General features: G+C 39.1%; 1 protein-coding gene, 1 long non-coding RNA gene and 1 other non-coding gene across 3 annotated transcripts in view; 1 reads left to right on the top strand and 2 right to left on the bottom strand.

Annotated features, from left to right (window-relative positions):
• LOC139074361 (uncharacterized) overlaps positions 1 to 17786 on the top strand; it is a 37387-nt gene extending 19601 nt beyond the window's left edge. The window contains exons 2-4 of the long non-coding RNA XR_011523893.1: positions 8171 to 8323; positions 16627 to 16695; positions 17663 to 17786. This is a non-coding gene — a long non-coding RNA (uncharacterized lncRNA). The remainder of the gene's footprint in view (positions 1 to 8170; positions 8324 to 16626; positions 16696 to 17662) is intronic.
• On the bottom strand, positions 11789 to 11894 carry LOC139074665 (U6 spliceosomal RNA). The gene has a single exon (XR_011524299.1). It is a non-coding gene; the product is annotated as a U6 spliceosomal RNA (small nuclear RNA).
• Positions 17787 to 18514: 728 nt separating the features above from the next.
• LOC103564924 (olfactory receptor 10V1) lies at positions 18515 to 19444 on the bottom strand. The gene has a single exon (XM_008540858.1). The coding sequence runs from the start codon at positions 19442 to 19444 to the stop codon at positions 18515 to 18517; it is 930 nt and encodes a 309-aa protein (XP_008539080.1).
• Between the last annotated feature and the right edge of the window lie 1219 nt (positions 19445 to 20663).

Raw genomic sequence — 20663 nt, forward strand, 5'->3', positions numbered from 1 at the left:
TTTCTCCATCAAATCTCCTCTAATAGCATAATTAGGCACAGGCTCTTCTTTAAACTTTCATAGTTCTTTATAGAAACCTTTCTTAGGGCATTCTGTCCTGTAGGTAATCATGTACTTGAAAAGTTATTAGACTACATATCTGATTAAGGGAAAATGCAATGGTGAGCTTATTTTATTTTATTCTACACAGTAGATCTTTGCTGAGTTAACTTAAATCAGTCTTCTTGGGCATATATGATGCCAAATCAAAAAAGGTCTGGGGATATGGGAAGAGCTACCTTAGACTGGAAAGGCTGGATCATTCATGGAACTCACAGTAGATTTTTGTTCAACAAATATTTGAGTGTTTTCTTTGTGCCAGATGGTGTGTTAGCATTTAAGTTTGCAACTGACCTGAGAAGTGGAGACAATAAGCAGGAACCTAGAGGAAGTGTCTCCCAAAGGAGCAGAACTTTGAAACTGAAAAGATTGGGGACTGCTCTTGGTGAGAGATTTTAAAAGAAGTAAACTTCACAGTAAAATGGCATCAGTTAATGAGAGCTTAAGAGACAAAAGGAAAATCTAGAGAGACCAGGTATAGATGCTGTGGAAGAGCCAAAGATGAACATGTCAGATTACAGTAAGAACTTGAACAACTTAAAAAAACAATGGGCCAGCCAGGTGGCTTAGTGGTTAAGTTCACGCACTCCGCTCTGGTGCCACAGGGTTCACCAGTTTGGATCCTGGGCAGAGACCTATGCACCATTTATCAAGCAATGCTGTGGCAGGCGTCCCACATATAAAACAGAGGAAGATGGGCACAGATGTTAGCTCAGGGCCAATCTTCCTCAAAAAAGAAAAAAACCAAAAAACCAGTTAGCAAATATGTTTCCTAGAGTGCAGAGCCATTGAAGCTTCTGGTGGAGATAAAAATCAGTACAAAGTCAATATAGAATTGCCAAAAGTCATCACCGATGCAAACTATCTTTTTCTCCGGGAGACCAGGAAGCAGGGACCAGAGCTGTTGCAGAACTTATGTGGAATAAGACTGAGACCACAGTGGATGATGCTCCAGTTCATCTCTAAATCAAGATAAGAAGCAGAGCTTGGAAGGGACTGAGATTATCTCTTAGTGTAGGAGTTCTGCTAATCCTAATACATCTCATACATCTCATGACAGAAAAGAAACTTCGTGCAATGTCTACTGTTCGACTTCAAAGGGAGATCAAAAAAGCAACTGAGGTTGGATCCTCCACAAGTTGTACCTACCGAGTCAATCTGTGGGTTGACTTTATTTACCATAAAATAAGAAATCTAAGATCTATAAAACCTCTACATTTTTAATTTTAGCTTTGAGAACAGGAAACTTGAAAATAAAGGGACTTTCTGAGGCTGACCCCGTGACCAAGTGGTTAAGTTCATGTGCTCTGCTTTGGTGGCCTAGGGTTCACTGGTTCAGATCCTGGGTGCGGACCTATGCACTGCTCATCAAGCCATGCTGTGGTGGCATCCACATAAAGGAACTAGAATGACCTAAAACCAGGATATACAACTATGTACTGGGGTGTTGGGGGGAAAAAGAAGAGGAAGATTGGCAACAGATGTTAGCTCAGGGCCAATCTTCCTCACACCCCCCAACCCCCGCCAAATAAAGCATACCTTTTAAAAAAAAGGAAATATAGGGACTTTCAGGAGGAAGAAAAATAGGTTTCATTTTGTGAGATCCCAAGATGTGAAACAAAAACAAATAAGAAGAAATTATAGAGAGAAGCCAGTCCTGGTGGTCTAATGGTTAAGATTCAGCACTCTTACCGCTGTTGTCTCCTGTTGTCTCCCACTCATAGAACCACACCACCCTCTGTTGGTTGTCATACTGTGATGGCTGTGTGCTGCTGTGATACTGAAAGCTATGCCACCGGTATTTCAAATACCAGCGGGGTCACCCATGGTGGACAGGTTTCAGTGGAGTTTCCAGACTAAGATACATGTAGAAAATAGGCCACCCATTTCTGAAGAAATTGGCTGTGAAAAGTCTGAATAGCAATGGAGCATTGTCTGAGAGAGTGCCAGAAGGTGAGAGGATGGTGCAAAAAGACTGGGCAGGGTTGGGCTCTGCTATATACAGGGTCACTGGGAGTTGGAATGGACTCAAGGGCACTAACAGCAACAGCAAAAACAGAGAGAGAGCTTTCAGTTCAATAAAAAGGGAATATCTAGTTTGGTTCTGGGTAAAATGGAGTCAGCATACTCTACCCTGTCCCATCCACTGAATGCGTCTATAAACCTTGGGCAGAGCAGAGAGCAGCCATGTGAGGACTCTGAAAAGCGAATAATAGTAGGGAGTTTGGGACAGAAGACCAGAATTAGAAGTATAGCTGAACTGGTGGTTGGTTTGCCCCTCTTCGTTCCCTGTCCAGTATCCCCTGGTCTGGACTCAAGGCAGCCTGAAACCCAGAAGTTGGCATTGAAATGGATAGTGCTCAAGAGGTACCATCTGGTTCAGACTTGAAGAGTGAGAAAGGGACCTCCTGCTGGTGACAGTAGCAGCAGTGGGGCCCACAGGCATCTAAAACTCTGAGGGAGGGCACCTTCTTCTCCAATCAAAGGACCTGTTGTCCCAGGAACGTAGGGTGAACCCCTGTTGAGTTTTTCTCTCCCCTGTCTTCTTGCTGCTTGGACTCAGACATGGGAGCAGTCAAGGGAAACTCGCTTCAGAGTAGGGTAAATAAAGCTTCAGCCTTCTGACCATAGGAGAACCCCAGGAAACTGGAAAGTACCGGGGAAATTTTGGAGAGGGAGGAGCTTGAGAAAGTGACCCAATAAAGCTGTTTATAAACTCTTGGGCTCACACCTTAGCCACATATGGCTGGAAATTATTCCAAACAGCATAGTAAAGACTTTGAGAACTGAACCAAGAGATAAACCACTTTCTAGCTGTCAGACTGGCCACTGGATAGAACACTCGTGGAACATACCTGAATACCACATCAAAGGCTTTGAAAACGGAACTGGCAGTGAAACCACAACATAAAGGGATGGTGCTGGTGGCAAAGGGATTTCCACTCTATGAATCTAATAACCAGGGAAATTACTGACACTAGTGATGGTAGTAACCATGCCATCTCTCATTTCCCGGAAGTGGATGAGGATGGGGAACCAAAGTAAAGATTTGGCAGTAGCTGTGAATGTTGATCACTTCCCAACTGGACCATTTCCCAGAGCAGTGGATCTTAAACTTTATTATGTATCAGCACCACATGGAGGGTATGGAAGGCTTGTTAAAACTCATACAGCTGGACCTCACCTTCTCCGGGTTCTGATTAAGTAGGTCTGCGGTGGGGCCTGAGAACTTGCATTTGTAACAGGTTCCCAGGTGATGCAGACACTCCTGGTCCTAGGAACTACGCTTTGAGGATCACTGTTGTAATGTAGCATTGGAGGGGAAACAACTTGCTTCCAGGTACATATCATTAATCGGAATAATTGAGAAGCCAGAGAGAATCATCTGTGATTTAAAGTTTTTGTCTAGCAATTCTGTGTTAGATAGTAAACACACACGTACATGCCATTTGGTGTTAATTCTAGCCTCCAGGAACAACTGCTTCCTCTACTTCCCCTTCTTTTGCTCCATCTCCTCCTCCTCCACCCCTCTCACCCTCACTCTTCATTCTCTGCTTTCTTCTTCTTTAGCAACTATGATATTAGGTATTGAAGAAAATGTATATAATTTCCTTGACCTCCAAGAACAACAACTCCTTCTCTTTATCTCCTTTCCCCTCACTCTTCTTCTTCCCTTCCCTCTTCTTCTTCCCCTCTCCCTACTCTACTTCCTCCTTACTCTGGATGCAATAACAAAACATACTTGGAATTTTCATCAGAACAATTAGAATTCTCATCAGAATGATGACTCAGAGGAGGCCACAGACTTTTTCTTCATATAAATATTCACATGTCTTTGTGACACTGGACACTGGATTCCATTGCCCACAGACACTGTAATGCGTTTTGGCCCACTTAGCAGTTGGCCACATATTCCTGAATTTTCCAGGTGAATAATGGATCTGTCGATAGGATTCACTGATTCATTTCCAATTTTTGTAAACTAAACATACAGGGTATATCCATAAAGACAGATCGATCTCTAGAAAATCAAACTAAAGAGGCCTTTTATTTGCGATGAAGCCCACCCACCTCAACCCTGGATGCCACTACTACATGGTGAGGTCCCTATACTTTTCTATCCTTGGGATTTGGGGAGAAAGAGACAGAACTTGAGAAAGTTAACAGAGGAGCTGGTTTTACCAAGCCCCATGAGAAACAGGAAAGAATCTTTTTGAGTGTTAAGACAACAAAAACTGTATTTACAGTTTTTCTGACAACAAGAAACAGAGAATGTTTGTTCTAATTCTTTTCATAATTTTCCTTTTTAGAAGAGTATCCATAAATGAAACTTTCTCAGCTTACATATAAACAGCATTTTATAACATTGTATCTGAACTTAATGACCAGAAATAGTGGCGAAGTTTTATGTACAGAAAAATGTCTATTATTTGTATTATTGGAAAACTATGAATACCTAAAATGTTCAGTTTGGGGGAAATGGTTTGACTCTGTATTAATCAGCTATTGCTGCAAAAAATGTCATAGAAGAAACTAATCCCAAACTTAGTGACTTATAAGTACTTATTTATTTTACTTACTTATTTTTTCACTTGTTTGTGTAGGCGATTGCGTGTCAGCTGGGGCACCTCTCGTTCAGGTTTAGGCTTCAGGTTGGCTAGGCGTGGCTCCACCCTTCAGACTGTGTTCCAGTCTGCTGCACATGTCTTGTTTTGGGACCACACTGAGGGGTCAGCTGCTTCCTGGGGCATGCTTTTCCCGTTGTGATAGGGGAAGGTGAGAGGATTAGTTAGACTAAGAAAGCATGTCTAAAACCTGTCCTCCATCCTGTCTGCTAAGATTCCATTGGTCAGAGAGAGTCACATGACCAAGACCAACGTCAATGGAGTCAGGCAATTTACTCTGCACCTTTTAGGGCCCTGCAAGTTTATATGGCAGAGGGAGAGAGTAAAGAATTGAGAACAACAATCTAAATCTACTGAGCACTTTTACAATCATAAGATGAGATTTTTTCTTTTTAAAAAAGCTTTTTATTGTGGATAACATCAAAATACCAAAGAAGCAGGGCCAGCCCAGTGGTGCAGTGGTTAAGTTTGCACGTTGCGCATTGGTGGCCCTGGGTTCGCCAGTTCAGATCCCAGGTGCAGACTTATGCACCTCTTGACAAATCATGCTGTGGCAGGCATCCTGCATATAAAGTAGAGGAAGATGGGCATGGATGTTAGCTCAGGGCCAGTCTTCCTCAAAAAATACCTCCAAAAAACCAAAGCAGCAAGAAGAGTACAATGCACCTCCATGTTGCCATCACTCAGCTTTGACAATGACCAACTCCTGGCTACCCTTCTTTCATCTATATTTCCATTCACTCCGTTATTGGATTATTTTAATTCCTAGATATCACATATTTTAGAATCTATCTCTAAGAGATAATTTTTTAAAAAAGGATAGCCACGATCCCTTGAAAAAATAATTTCTTAAGCACATGATGGAATCTTAGCTATAAAAACCATGTCAACAATATGTTTGTAATGACATAGGAAATAAATATAATTTTGAATGAAAAAGGATACAGTATAATTGCAAGTCTGTTAAAAAACATGCTATACAAGCGATCAAATGCAAATTTAACAAAATGTTACTAACAGTTGTTCTTTATTCGTGGGAATAAAGGTGATGTTTAAGGACCTTTTATTTTTATCCATTTCAACACTTCCTTTAATAATTATGGATTACTTTTATGATAAAAATAATGATGTCAAATTTAAATCTAAACATAAACTTAAATTCTTGGGCCAGTCAGGTTACTTAACATTCCTATTGCTAGTTTACTGAAAAGGAAGCATAAAAATTAGAAAGAGCAATATACTTGCCATCAGAGGACTTTGGGGAAGTCGCTCAAACTCAGAACCTATGTGTACCCCTCATTTGACAAATGAGGATAATACAATAGCAAATTAGGAACATTTTGGTCTCAAGGATCAAGTGCTTGTGAAAACATTTTGCAAATGGAAACTTGCTATACAAGTGTAAGATATTGTTATTTCTGAGATCAAATTCCTAGCTGGAACCTGAAGTTTGATACCTATAAGAGCATGTTCTAAACAGCAGGCTGTGGGAAATTGTCTTGTTCTTTAGTTTCATGTGGTTAGTTAGAAACAGCACTGGATTAATGACCAAGCTGGCTTGGGTTCTGGGTCTGGTGTTGCCACGAACTAGCCTTATAACCTTCTGAGAGTCCTCCCTACTTTTTTTTTTGCAAAAATTAGGGGGTTGGTTTAGATGATCTTTAAGGGCCCTCTATCTATGACAAACAATGGATGGCAAAATGACTAACCCAAAATTTCGGAACCGTGAAAAGTAATTTTTCACATGAGGCATAATGCCAACATTTGCTGACAGTCACTAAGTCGATTTGTTTACTCTCTCCCTAGGTTGATACTCGTATACTGTGTGTGAATCTGGTGAGACGAAATGGGCCAATTAAAATGTGGGATCCAAGTTTTCATAAAGCAGATGACAAAGTAGTTTATGGAGTTTCATATTTAGAACCATGCAGGGGCTGGCCCAGTGGTGCAGCAGTTAAGTTCGCATGTTCTGCTTCGGCAGCCTGGGGTTCATTGGTTGGGATCCTGGCTGCGGACCTATGCACCGCTTGTCAAGTCATGCTATGGCAAGCATCCCACATATAAAGTAGAGGAAGATGGGTACAGATGTTAGCTCAGGGCCAGTCTTCCTTGGCAAAAAGAGGAGGATTGGCAGCAGATGTCAGCTCAGGGCAAATCTTCCTCAAAAAAAAAAAAAGAAAAAGAAAAAGAAAAAAGAGCCATGCAATATACCCAAACAGAATCATTTTGGGAACTTGTGTGCTGCCTTTAGTGTGATTTGGACTTAACCAGAACATTTAAGTTGAAGTTCTGCTTCTTTCCCTTACTAGCTGGGTGACCTTGGGTAAATCCCTTAGCTGTCTTGATGCTCCATTTCCCAACCTGACGAATGTGTATTATAATGCCAGTTTCATAGGGATTCTGTTGAAAGGGTAGAAATGATAATATTCTTGGAAGAGCTTTGTACACGGGAAAATATTGTACACACAAAGTCTCTGCTTTGATGTTCATAGGGCTGAGTCGTCTAGAAGTATAGCATTGCCTGTTTTCACACATCTTAATGAATGAAGTTGGTAAAGAGGATAATCAAGGGCCATGGGTATTAAAAAAGAAAGGAAACAGAAGAAATAATTGGTTTCAAAACCTGGACAAGAACCAGAAATGGAAGCTGGAGTTTTGAACGTTGACGTTGGAGCAAGAGATTTGTCAGGAGACCAGGGCTTCAGCTTAATAATTATTCCCTCCTCAGAGCCATTACCCTGGGCCTTATTAAGTGAAGTTAGGACCTTTAGGGATCTATATGTGGGCATAATATAATAATTCTCAAATGACACTGTGTGACCTTAAGGCATAATCATCAGACTCGAGAATCAAGTAGAATTTTCATTAAACTAACTCTAACAAAGAGAACTCATAATAACTAGAAACAAAGACTCAGCACAAATCTAAATAAAGGATGCCACTTCCCAAATATTGAGGTCAATAGTTCAGGGATATTTTTTTGTTTCATGCATTGGCAAAACTCATTTTTAAGAGTCTGCACAATTTTATATTCTTTTCCCTCTTTCTCATGCCTTACAAAGCCATAGTATCTTGGTTATTTTATTCCTCGGATTCTCAATATCTTGGAAAAATAAATATATGTTTTTTCCTAGTGGTAAAATAAACAATTCTATTAGCTCCTTATGGCAGTCCAAATGTCAATCTCTGTCTACACTCTTCTCCAATTCTTATCCTAGGAAACTGAAACTTATCCTTCCTCACGTGCTCCAATGCCACGTCATCTGTGAAGGCTTGCTTGCTTACCCCACACTGTAATTCACTCTCCCCATGCCTCTCACAGCACTTTATTCATATTTCAGCTTTAGCCTCTGTTGCATCAAATCATAGTTGTTCGTTAACGTGTTTGTTACTCCCTCGACTGTAAGCTCCTTAAAGAGAAAAGCATGTTTTTTTTCCATTTTTAGGTCTCAGGACCTCACAAAATATCTGATGTTGGGTATGAGATGAAATTAGAAGGGAGATGGGAAGAACTCAGTGCCTGAATACCTGGCCTCATTTTTGACCTGCATCTCTTCTCTGAACTGGATGTCTGTCCGAAAGACAGAGCCAAGAAAAAGGTAGTCTCTTGATTATCATTCATCTCTTTTGTTTGCCTACTTCCATCTTCCTTTATTGCTCCAGTCCCTCATTTCTTTGATCTTCCCTCTCTTCTCACCTGTAATAAACAAAAATGTTCACAGTGTAAACAAATAAAGCAATACATGGATTATAATATGAAGTATAAAATAAATATTCATGATTATATGCTGATATAAATACATAATTGAATAAAAATTTAAATGGGGAAGAATAGACAAATTTCCGATTCAGCAGAATTCCAAATAATTTATGTAGATACTTCCCCCTCAACTTAGGGAAGTGTAGCTCCCTACTCCTTAAGTGTGGGCTGACTATGGTAATTTCCTTCCAAAGAATGTAACATGGGAAGGGAGAAGAGAAAGTAAGTTTACACTGGAGAAACCTGACAAACACCACCTCTGCGAGATGATCAGTCAATATCAATAGTGACGTCATGTTTATGTTATATACCATTGATATGATGTATGAAAATGACACTTTACTCTGTGATTTTCTTCCAAAAATTCATAACTTCTTGTCTAAGCATCAGACAAATTCAATTTGAAGGATGTTCTACAAAATACCTGACCAGGATTCGTCAAGAATGTCAAGGTTATCAAAAACAAAGAAAGTCTAAAAAACTCGTAGCTGAGAAGAACCTATAGACATGTGATGACTAAATGTAATGTGGTCTCCTGGCTAGGATCCTTGAACAGAAAAGGAATATTAGGTAAAAAATAAGATAATCTGAATAAACTAGGAACTTTGGTTAATAATAATGTGTCAATATTGGTGAATTAATTATGATAAATGTCCTATAATAATGTTAATAATAGGGGAAACTGAGCACGGTGTATACACATTCAGTCTTATCTAAAGTAGATATCCCCCCCTCAATTAATTCCTATTGAGTTACCATGTTTATTGCTTTCATAGCAATTATTGCAGTCTATAATTATCTTTTTATTTGTTTACTGTATGCCTCTCCCATCAGATTGTAAACTCCGCGAGGGCAAAGATCTTCTCTGTTCATTCACTGCTGCGTTCTCAGTATGTTCCAGGTTGCCACACATAGGAGATACGCAATAAATAACTGTTGAAAGAAGGAAGGAATTATTGTTAGTTGTAACCAAGACTTGTAGGGTCATTGCAACTGGAGCAGAATTAACTCATTACATGACATTATAAATAGAACATACTTCATGCTTTCTCTAAAAAGAGGTAGTGGAGAAATTGCCTTTGATCTGGTCTCCCTCTCTCCCTCCCTCCCTCCTTTCTTTCTTTCAATAATTAAAAGAATAATATCCCCAAGCACCTTGTGAAGTATGAATAACATGATGTTGCCTGGGGTTTCTTCTTGGAAGATGTGTAAATAAGGGTGCTAAGGTACATTTGTTCATCCTAGGAAATTTCTCACTTCTCTTAGTACCTTAATTAAGTCAACTGGAAAAAATACACATTACCACAGATGTACACCATAGGAGACACAGACTTTCTCCATGGAGAGGTTGTCACTGAAACAGAAGCATCTAGCTACTAAGGATAAAGATAGTCTCTCTCTGTGCTCAGCTGGGGGTTTCCCCATCCTGGGATCACTAAAAGAAAGGTTGTGATAAAGAGGCTGGGAAACTGGAAAGACAGTCACAAAAAAATAGTTGAATGTTAGGCCCTGGGCACAGTGCATCTTTCTATATGTTTAATGAAGAACAGTGGTGGGCAACTAAGAAAGAATTTTATATGATCTGTTTCAGTCTTTGAAGTATTTCTGTACTTTGATTGGTGTGTTCAGTTTCTTCCATTAGGTTATTTAGCCTGAACTTCTCCAGATGATTTTTTTTTTTAGTGCCACCAGTTCATTGTTGGAAGTTTTATGAGATGTTCAAAGATATATTAGACATGGTCTCTGCCATCCATGAGATCAGCATCTGACTTGGGAGATAAAACACACAGGAATGAAATGTTTCCCTAATAATAAAGTCCAAGGTGAGACTGTCCCTTGAAAGGGATATTGTCATAGTTAGAGGAGGGAGGACAAGAAGAGTAAGGTAAGGCTTCACAGTGGAGGCAAAAACTGAGCTGGCCCTGAAAGGATAACTGTGAATTAATGATTAATAAATTAATTCAATATTTTTGAAATTCTAGGCACCACACTAGCAGAAATAGCTTTTTCTTCCAAAAAGGTTACAGTGTACTGGAGGGAGATAAATAGGACACTACAGCGTTACAGATGCTGTGATGGAGTTATATACAAGGTACAGAAGGAACACAGGGGGACAATGTAGTCACTTGTCCTGGATGGGGAGGGTGGTCAGGAAAGCCTTTTTAGATGAAGTGTGGCTGAGCTGAATAGCTCAATAAAAAACACATCTCCTTAAAAGATATGTAATAGGAAAGAATGGTGGTATATCACTTAGAGTTTAACCATTCTCCTTATTTTAAACAGAAAAGATTGAGTGCTGTGAGATAGGTGCTTAACGAATCATTGAAAGGGATGGAGAACTGGGGTCTAGGCTGGGACTCTAGGAAAGAGTCCTCTGCAGCACAGAACTGGCCACCCAGATGAAGCACCACATTTATCTGAAAGAGCCTGGGGATTCAAGGAGTCCCCATTGATGGAGTTTTTGGCTACAGAGCCATACTCCTTCTGTTAGACTCTCAGCAGTAAAATGGATGCCTCATTCTCAGGACACCTCTCTCTCCAGGTTACTCAGTTTTAATTCATGTCTTGGAGTGCATCTGGTTGGTGGAAACTAGATTACATTCTAAATTTCTAGGAAGTCCAGGAGTTTTCAGCTTTTTAGGTTCTAAAGTGTGTGAAGACTCACCAGATGGTGGTTGGAACAGATGATGCACACACCAAGTTGACATGTCCTCCACAAGTTGCACACTGACCTCAAATGACAAAGACCATCTAGTACCATACTCTTGGGTAAGTAGGCTGTCTAACCGGACTGGCGAATTACAGATCAGAAAATTGTCTCACACCAGTTAAACACTTCGAGGATATTCAAGTGTGTAATGTTTAATTAACACACACACATACACACACACACAACATAGTTGGTTATCTGCTGTCCCCACTGATTTATTTGATCTTTTATTGAGATATAATTGACAAATGACATTATATTAATTTCAGGTGTACAACATAATGATTCACTATTTGCATATATTTCAAAATGATCATCACAAGTCTAGTTAACATGCATCACCACACGTATTTACAATTTTTTTCTTATGATGAGAGCTTTTAAGATCTACTGTCTTAACAACTTTCAAATATACAATACAGTATTATTAACTATAGTCACCATGCTGTACCTTATATCTCCATGACTTATTTATTTTATAACTGGAAGCTTGTACATTTTGACTCCCTTTACCCATTTCACCTACCCCCTACCCTCCACCTCTGGCAACCATTAATCTGTTCTCTGCATTTGTGAGTTCAGTTTTTTATTTTTAAAAATATGGAATGCTTCATGAATTTGAATGTCATCTTTGCACAGGGACCATGCTAATCTTCTCAGTGTCATTCCAATTTTAGTATATGTGCTGCAAAGTGAACACTCATTAATTTTAAATAATGAGAAAGTCACACGGCAACATCTGACTTTCAAAAGACCTCAGAATGAAACCGCTTTTGGGAGGGAGTGTTTCCCAAGTCAGATGCCCACAGAATCCTAGCACTTGGTCTTTCTGTCCTACTTAGGAGAAGAGAAGGGCAACAGCTATTTCATTTGTTCTTGCCCAGGTTGTTCTTTCACTTGCTGATTAGGAAGAAGCTAAGTATCTATTACCATCAGAGTTGGAGAACACTGCAGAAGCCTGTTGAATGTGAGGAGAATTGGCCAGAGCATTGATAGAAGTAAAGAGAACCTGGGAGAATTAATGAATCAAAGTCAGTTCTTGAAGATATCTTAAATATTAACAAGCTTAATCCTCTTATTTTGTAGATACTGAGACTGAGGCTTGAAGGATGACAGTGACTTTTCCAGTTTACAGCTCCTAGAAACCATGTCTCCTGAATCTCAGTCCAATGATATCCCTTCCAGAGAAGCAATGATAGATGCTTTGATGCCCGATGCACTCCTTGCTGCCTGTTGCAATAACCCAGAACTCTTCTCATCTTTTCACAGTCCCAGAGATTCCTCAAATATTCTGCTTTCCTCTGTCAGCCCTATCCCCATATCCTCATGTGATTTGTTTTTTCCAGTGTTTTTTGACTCACCTTTTCTTCATTATTTTCCACTCTGGATAACAGAACTCTTTCCTCTGCTTCTAAACACTGCAATACCACAAAAGGACGACAAGAAAAATTAGAGACTACTTTGGATTTTTTTTCTGGGTGTAATTGCAGAGTATGCCTGTCCATTTAGCTCTCTGTAACTATTGGAATAAAATGGAGCAACATTAATAACATCAGTTTTACAGCAAGTGAAAGTTACAAATTCTCAAAATTTTCTACGAGTGATTGAAGTTTAAAGATATCCTTGCCCTCAACAAAATATTAGCAAATCAAATACAACAATACATTAAAAGGGATCACATACCACAATCAAATGGGATTTATTCCAGGGATTCAGGGATGGTTTAAAATCTGCAAATAAATCAATGTGATACACCACGTTAACAAAATGAAAAATAAAAGTCACATGATCATCTCAACAGATGCAGAGAAAGCATTTGACTAGCTCCAACATCCATTTATGATAAAAAAAAACTCTCAATAAAATGGGTACAGAAGGAAAGTACCTCAACATAATAAAGGCCCTATATGACAAACCCATAGCCGACATCATACTCAATGGTGGAAAACTGAAAGCCGTCCCTTTGAGAACAGGAACACGACAAGGATGCCCACTCTCACCACTCTTATTCAATGTTGTACTGGAAGTTTTGGTCAGAGCAATTAGGTAATAAAACTAAATAAAAGGCAGCCAAAGTGGAAAGGAAGAAATAAAACTGTCACTATTTGCAGATGACATGATTCTATATATAGAAAACCCTAAAGAATCTACCAAAAAACTATTAGAAATAATAAAAAAATGCAGTAAAGTTGCAGGTACAAAATGAACATACAAAAATCAGTTGCATTTCTATGCACTAACAGCAAAATAGCAGAAAGAGAAATCAAGAATACAATTCCATTTATAATCACAACAAAAAGAACAAAATACCTAGGAACAAATTTACCCAAGGAAGTAAAAGATCTATACACTGAAAACTATAAGAGATTATTGAAAGAAATTGGAGAAAATATAAAGAAATGGAAAAATATTCCATGATCATGGATTGGAAGAATAAACATAGTTAAAATGTCCATATTACCTAAAGCAATCTACAGATTCAATGAAATCCCAATCAGAATCCCAAAGACATTCTTCATGGAAATAGAACAAAGAATCCTAAAATTTATATAGAACAATAAAAGATCCCAGATAGCCAAAACAATCTGAGAAAAAAGACCAAAGTTCGAGGTATCATACTCCCTGAATTCAAAATATACTACAAAATTATAGTAATCAAAACAGCATGGTACTGGCAGGAATACAGACACACAGATTAATGGAACAGAGTTGAAAGTGCAAAAATAAAACCACACTTCTATGGACAGATAATCTTTGACAAAGGAGCAAAGAATATACAGTGGAGAAAGGAAAGTCTCTTCAATAAATGTTGTTGGGAAAATTGGACAACCATGTGCAAAAGAATGAAAGTAGACCATTATTTTGCATGACACACAAAAATTAACTCAAAATGGATTAGACTTGAATGTAAGACCTGAAGCCATAAAACTCTCAGAAGAAAATATAGGCAGTACACTCTTTGACATTGGTATTAGCAGTATGTTTTCAAATACCATGTCTACTCAGGCAAGGGAAACAAAAGGAAAAATAAACAAGTGGGACAACATCGGACTAAAAACCTTCTGCACTGCAAAGGAAACTATTGACAAAATGAAAAGACAACCTACCAATTGAGAGAAAATATTTGCAAATCATATATCTGACAGGGAGTTAAGTTCCTAAATATGTAAAGAACTCATACAACTCAACAACAGAAAAAACAAACCACCTGATCAAAAAATGGGCAGAGGATATGAGCAGACATTTTTTTTCCAAAGAAGATATATAGATGACCAACAGGCACATGAAAAAATGTTCAACATCGCTAATTATTAGGGAAATGCAAATTAAAACTACAAGGAGATATCACCTTACACCCATCAGAATGTTTATAATTAGCAAGACAAGAAATAATAAGTGTTTGAGAGGATGTGGAGAAAAGAGAACCCTCATACACTGCTCGTGGGAATGCAAACTGGTGCAGCCACTATGAAAAACAGTATGGATATTTCTCAAAAAATTAAAAATACAAATACCATATGATCCAGCTATTCCACTATTGGGTATTTATCCAAAAAACATGAAATCAGTAACTCAAAAATATTTATGTACCCCTATGTTCATTGCAGCATTGTTCCCCATAGCCAAGACACGGAAGCAACCCAAGTGCCCGAAAAATGATGAATAGATAAAGAAGATGTGGTATATATATATACAATGGAATACTACTCAGCCATAAAAATTTGTGACAACATGGATGGACCTTGACAGTATTATGCTAAGCAAAATAAGTCAGACAAAGTCAAATACCACATGATTTCGCTCATATGTGGATAAGATAAACAGACAAACAAATAGATAAGGAGAACAGATTAGTGGTTACCAGAGGAGAAGGAGATGGGGAGAGGGCGAAAGGGATAAAGGGGCACGTATGTACAGTGACAGATAAAAACTGGACTGTTGGTGGTAAACACAATGTAGACTATATAGAAACTGAAATATAGTAACGTATACCTGAAATTTACACAATCTTGTAAGCCAATATGACCTCAGTATAATAATTTAAAAAAACCCTTGCTATGGGGCTGGCCTAGTGGCGCAGTGGTTAAGTTCGCATGTTCCACTTCGGTGGCCCGGGGTTTGCCGGTTCAGATCCCTTGTGTGGACATGGCACCGCTTGGCAAGCCATGCTGTGGTAGGCGTCCCACATATAAAGTAGAGGAGGATGGGCACGGATGTTAGCTCAGGGCCAGTCTTCCTCAGCAAACAGAGGAGGATTGGCAGCAGTTAGCTCAGGGCTAGTCTTCCTCAAAAAATAAATAAATAAAATAAAATAAAATAAAATAAAATAAATCCTTGCTAAAATTGGATCCAATATAGCAAAGTATGTGATCTTCTTTTAATGCACAATAATAATAACTACCCACTTCCTTCAAATGGATATTTTATAGTCCTCATTTGTATTTTTCATTATCTGTAGTTTTTAGGGAACACAGGATTTACAGATATAGAATCAAATAAAACATTAAAAAATTAGTATTAGCAATAAATGTTTCAAAAAAGTTTTTAATAAAAACGCACACTTATTAGTAACATTTAAAAAATCTGAAAAAACAGGAAAAAGTTATCTCCAAAGAAAGTCCTGCTCAATTCCATAGATATTTATGGAGTACCAGCACTGTGAAAGGAGCAGTGAAGAATATAAAGAACAGAAAAAAGGTAAAGCACAATCTTTTTGTATAAAGAGCATACAATTTTTATGAAAGGCAAGACACCTTCCCCAGATGTAATTTATCTCTTGATATTGAATCAACTGGGTCTAATAAACGCTACCCACTGTACTAGATACTGGGAATTCAAAGATGAGTGCCACATTCTCCATTCCCAAGGAACTCACAACTATTGAAATATTTCTTTTCCCATTCAGATGGTATAAAAAAAAATTATGAACTACTAGTGGATTTCAAAAGAGCAAGATAGACAACTCAGTGCCAATCCCTAGTAAAATTCTGGAAATGCATGATTAAACAGGTCATTTTTAAGCATTTTGAAAAGCCTGGCGATTACTAAGAGCCCGTATGAAGTGACCCAAGATAAATCCTGCCAAATGCACCTTATTTTTAAAATAAGGCTTCGAAATGGTTAGGGTTATACAAGTGCTGTATGAAAGGATTTGATATGCTTCCTGCGATATCCTTCTTGGAGAGAGGGTTTATTATAGATTGGATGGTGAATTGGTTATATTTTGCTGCAAAACAAACCATTCCAAACTTAATGGCTTAAAATATCAATGAGTTTATTTGCCCATGTTTCTGTGGGTCAGCATTTTGGGCTAGCTCAGCTGGGCAGTTCTTCTGGTCTTACTGGAGTCACTAATGTGGCTGCAGTCTTCTGGTGGGTTGACTGGGTTGCTTTAGGGAGCCTCAACTTGATGGCTTCTCTCTGCTCCACAGGTTCTCGTCCTAGCCTTGGCTTCTTCACGTGGCAGTCTCAGGGCAGCAAGAGAGGATAGTTCCCAAAGGGTAAGTGTGAGCCTCTGCTTGAAACACATTTGCCAATGTCCCATTGGCCAAAGCAAGTCACATAGCCATGAGGAGAGGGGACCATCTAAAGGTATGGATACAGGAAAGTGGGATTCACTATGGGGATCATAATTGTGACAATGTACCACAGATGGTATTAATTGAACATATTTCTATCTAGTTGGACAACAATTTCCAAAGAGGACTACCATAGATGCTGCATTCAGCCTGTCCTATTCTAGATATTTATTAATGATTTGGATGAAGGAAATAAAATATGATTATAATTTTGACCAGGACGCAAAACTATGATGAATAAAATAAACTCTGAAGATAACTTTGGCTTTTTGGATCAGTTGGCCAAAACCAATAAAAACACAGTATATCAGTGTGAAATGAAAAGTCCTACATCTATGTTAGTAAAATAAATTATGGTCAGGCAGAATTAAAAGCTATATGAAAACTATGTGGAGGTTTTATTTGATACTAAATTTTTGAGGCTAACATGATCAAGATGAATTAATGAAAATATAGTCCACAGGTCATGAAAAGTAACAGTTCCCCAGAATGAAATATTCCCAGTGTATTGTGTTGATTTCTGGGTGAAATATTCCCAGTGTATTGTGTTTATTTCTGGGTGAAAATCTGTAGAAGGGTATGGAGCCAGAGAAAATCTAAAAAGTGGCTGGTATGATGAGAGGGTTCAAATATAATCTCCTGAAGAAAAGTTGATAGAGTGCTTGCTCTAGAGAAAAGGGACTGATGACTGTAGAAGATGCAAAATCTGTCCTAATACATGTGAAGAGCTGTCATGTAGAAGAAAGCTCTAGAGGCTAAAAACAGAATTCACGGGAGGAAGTAGTTTGTAGATAGATGTTAGCTCAAGATGAGGAGCTAACTTTAACAACTCGAGTTGTCCAACAAGAAATGAAGTATCTTACAAGTTAATGGTCTGTCTCCTTGGAAGGTCATGCAGAGTCTGGAACACAGAGATGCTGTAGAAGAGATTCATGAGGAATCCAAGATTCAATGATGCCCGCTTTGTTCTTCTCCTATATTTCCACTTATTAAATTAAATAAGATTTTCCTCCATTTTTGTTATCCTTTTTATTACTGGAGTGCTCTTTAAAAGTTATGAAGAGAATCATGAGTTTTCATTTTGGTTAACGAAACAAAAAACTTTAAAAAAAGTCCCACTTCCTTTGGCTAACTTCAGTGCTTTTTCTGCCATTCAGGACCTGCTGGCCAATATTTAGAACATAATATTATGATCTTGGAAGGAACACATGGAAACTTCTAGTTCAACTCTGCCATTTCAGAAATAACGAAGGTGAAGCCCAGAGAGACAGAGAGCCTTGCCTGAGGTTACACGTACTCCTACTGGCAGAGCAAGCCTCGAACAAGGAGTGTGGCATTGTAAGAAGACAGTGTAGTCTCTAGATTTCTAAAAACTGTGTTTTCATTGTGGATATGTCTTTTATTAGCCATCTTAGTTTCTTGTCTAAAAAATGAAGACAGTGATACTTACCACAGGCTAAGTGAGATAACCCATATAAAGTGCCCAGTATACAATAGGTGTCCAAGAAATGCTGATGCTCCTTCTTTCATGCCCAGGACATCATGTTGCCCTACGTGATGTAGCTATATTTCAATTAGACAATAGTATTCATTTCCTCTGGTGCTCCTAGAATAATGGGCCATGTCTCATTTTGATGAAGACATTCCCGGCTCACGCATGTCATCCCAGCATAACTATTAATAGCATCCCACTTCACTCTCAAAAGTGATCCAATTTTAAAAAGTCATAGGATCATCCTACCTAGAACTTTTTCAGGGCTTTTTTTAGGGCATCTTTTAGTTCCCTGTTCCTCATACTATAGATCAAGGGGTTTAAAATGGGAGTGATAAAAGTGTAGACCACGGACACCACCCGGCCCATCTCAGGAGAGTAACTGGAACTGGGGGACAAGTATATGAAGCTGGTGCAGCCGTACTGCAGGAGGACCACTAAGATGTGAGAGGAGCAGGTGGAGAAGGCTCGGCGGCGCCCTTCTGCTGACCGGATCCTCAAAATGGCTGCCACGATGAAGACATAGGAGATGGAGATCAGCGAGAGGGGGATGCTTAGGACGATGAAGCTGATAATATACAGGGCAGTCTTGTGAACACGTGTATCTGCACAAGCCAGGCGCATGACTGCAGGCATGTCACAGTAGAAGTGATAGATTTCATTGCTGTTGCAGAATGGAAGATGGAAGATTAAAATTGTCAGTGGCATCGACAGCAAAAACCCCAGCACCAGGGACCCTCCCATCAGCTCCACACACAAGGGCCAGCTCATGATGAGGGTGTATCTCAGAGGGTAACAGATTGCTGTAAACCGGTCATAAGCCATGACTGCAAGCAGGACACAGTCAGCCCCACCCAAGAAGACAAAGAAAAACATCTGGGTGCCACATCCAGTGATGGAAACAGGAGTTTTGCCCATTGAAATAAGGTTTGCCAAGGCCAGTGGGGCGATGGAAGATGTATAGAAGATTTCCAGAACTGCCAAGTTAGCCAGGAAAAAGTACATGGGAGTGTGGAGGGAGTGGTTGATCTGGACAATGACTGCAATTGTGGCATTTCCACTGAGGCTGGTCAGGTACATCACCAGGAAAGCCACAAAAATCACCACCTGTACTGTAGGATCAGCCGAGAATGGATGAAAGAAGAATCGAACATCTGCAGTTTTGTTTATTTCTTCCATGGATAGTATATTGGACCTATGAAAAGGAAAGGTGACAGGAGACTATAGGCATCTCTCACTCAATATGAAGCTTTCTCAACTCCTCCATTCAGTGTTGGAGCACTTTCTGAGGTACCTCAGCAATTATGTGCACACTTTCATTTTAGAGCAGATTATGTAATATTATAATTTACACACTTGCCATCCCCTCATCTTTCCTCCTCTACCCTCAGGTACCAAAGACTGAGAAATCCTCAACTGATGATCTTTGTTTTGATTCTGGTGCCTAGTACAGTGCCTGATATAGAAAGCTTTCCAAGAAATGTGTGCTGAATGAATTAATGAACAAATTCAATTTAAAGTTAAAGTTAAAAGTTACCAAATGGATAAAACAGGGTATCAATTCAATGTGTGAAACTTGAAATAAAAAATTTTAGGAAAGTATAAGTAGATGCATGCCACAATTTAAATAAAATTATGCTACTGGTACAGTGTGATGTTGCATCACAAACTGTAATTTAGCTCAAAATCTAGAGACTTTATTGATTCATTCTGCTTACTCTCCTTTATCCAACTTGTTCCTGAATGTTGATAGTTTGTCCTTCAAAAGTTTCTCAGGGGCCAGCCCCATGGCTGAGTGGTTAAGTTGGCACACTCCACTTCGGCAGCCCAGGGTTTCTCCGGTTCAGATCCTGGCCATGGGCATGGCACCACTCATCAGGTCATGCTGGGACGGCATCCCACGTGCCACAACCAGAGGCACTCACAACTGGAATATACAACTATGTATTGGGGGGGGGGGGGGCTTTGGGAGAAGAAGAAGAAGAAGAAAAAAAAGGAAGATTGGCCACAGATGTTAGCTCAGGTGCCAATCTTTAAAAAAAAATTCTCATATCTATTATTTTGTTTTTTTCCCACTGCCCCAATCCATTCTATCCATTGTTACTGTATATTTGGATTCCTGTGTTAGCCTCCTATCTAATCTCCCACTTCTCTTCCCTCTATAATTCATCTTGCTCTTCATCACCATATTATTCAACTGCTTAGAATTTTTCAGTGCCTTCCTATTGCTTAAATGACAACTTCACACTCCTCTGCTGATTATTCCAATCTCTCTCGGATCTGACATTTTTAGGCTAATCCCACTGATGCCCTCAATTACCCCTGTTCTGTGCCATATGGTCTACTCATTGGCCTCTTATCCATCATTCTCCTTTCCGCTTTGCATACTTCTATTCTT

This window comes from Equus przewalskii, chromosome 11 (genome assembly GCF_037783145.1).
Source record: "Equus przewalskii isolate Varuska chromosome 11, EquPr2, whole genome shotgun sequence".
Taxonomy (NCBI): Eukaryota; Metazoa; Chordata; class Mammalia; order Perissodactyla; family Equidae; genus Equus; species Equus przewalskii.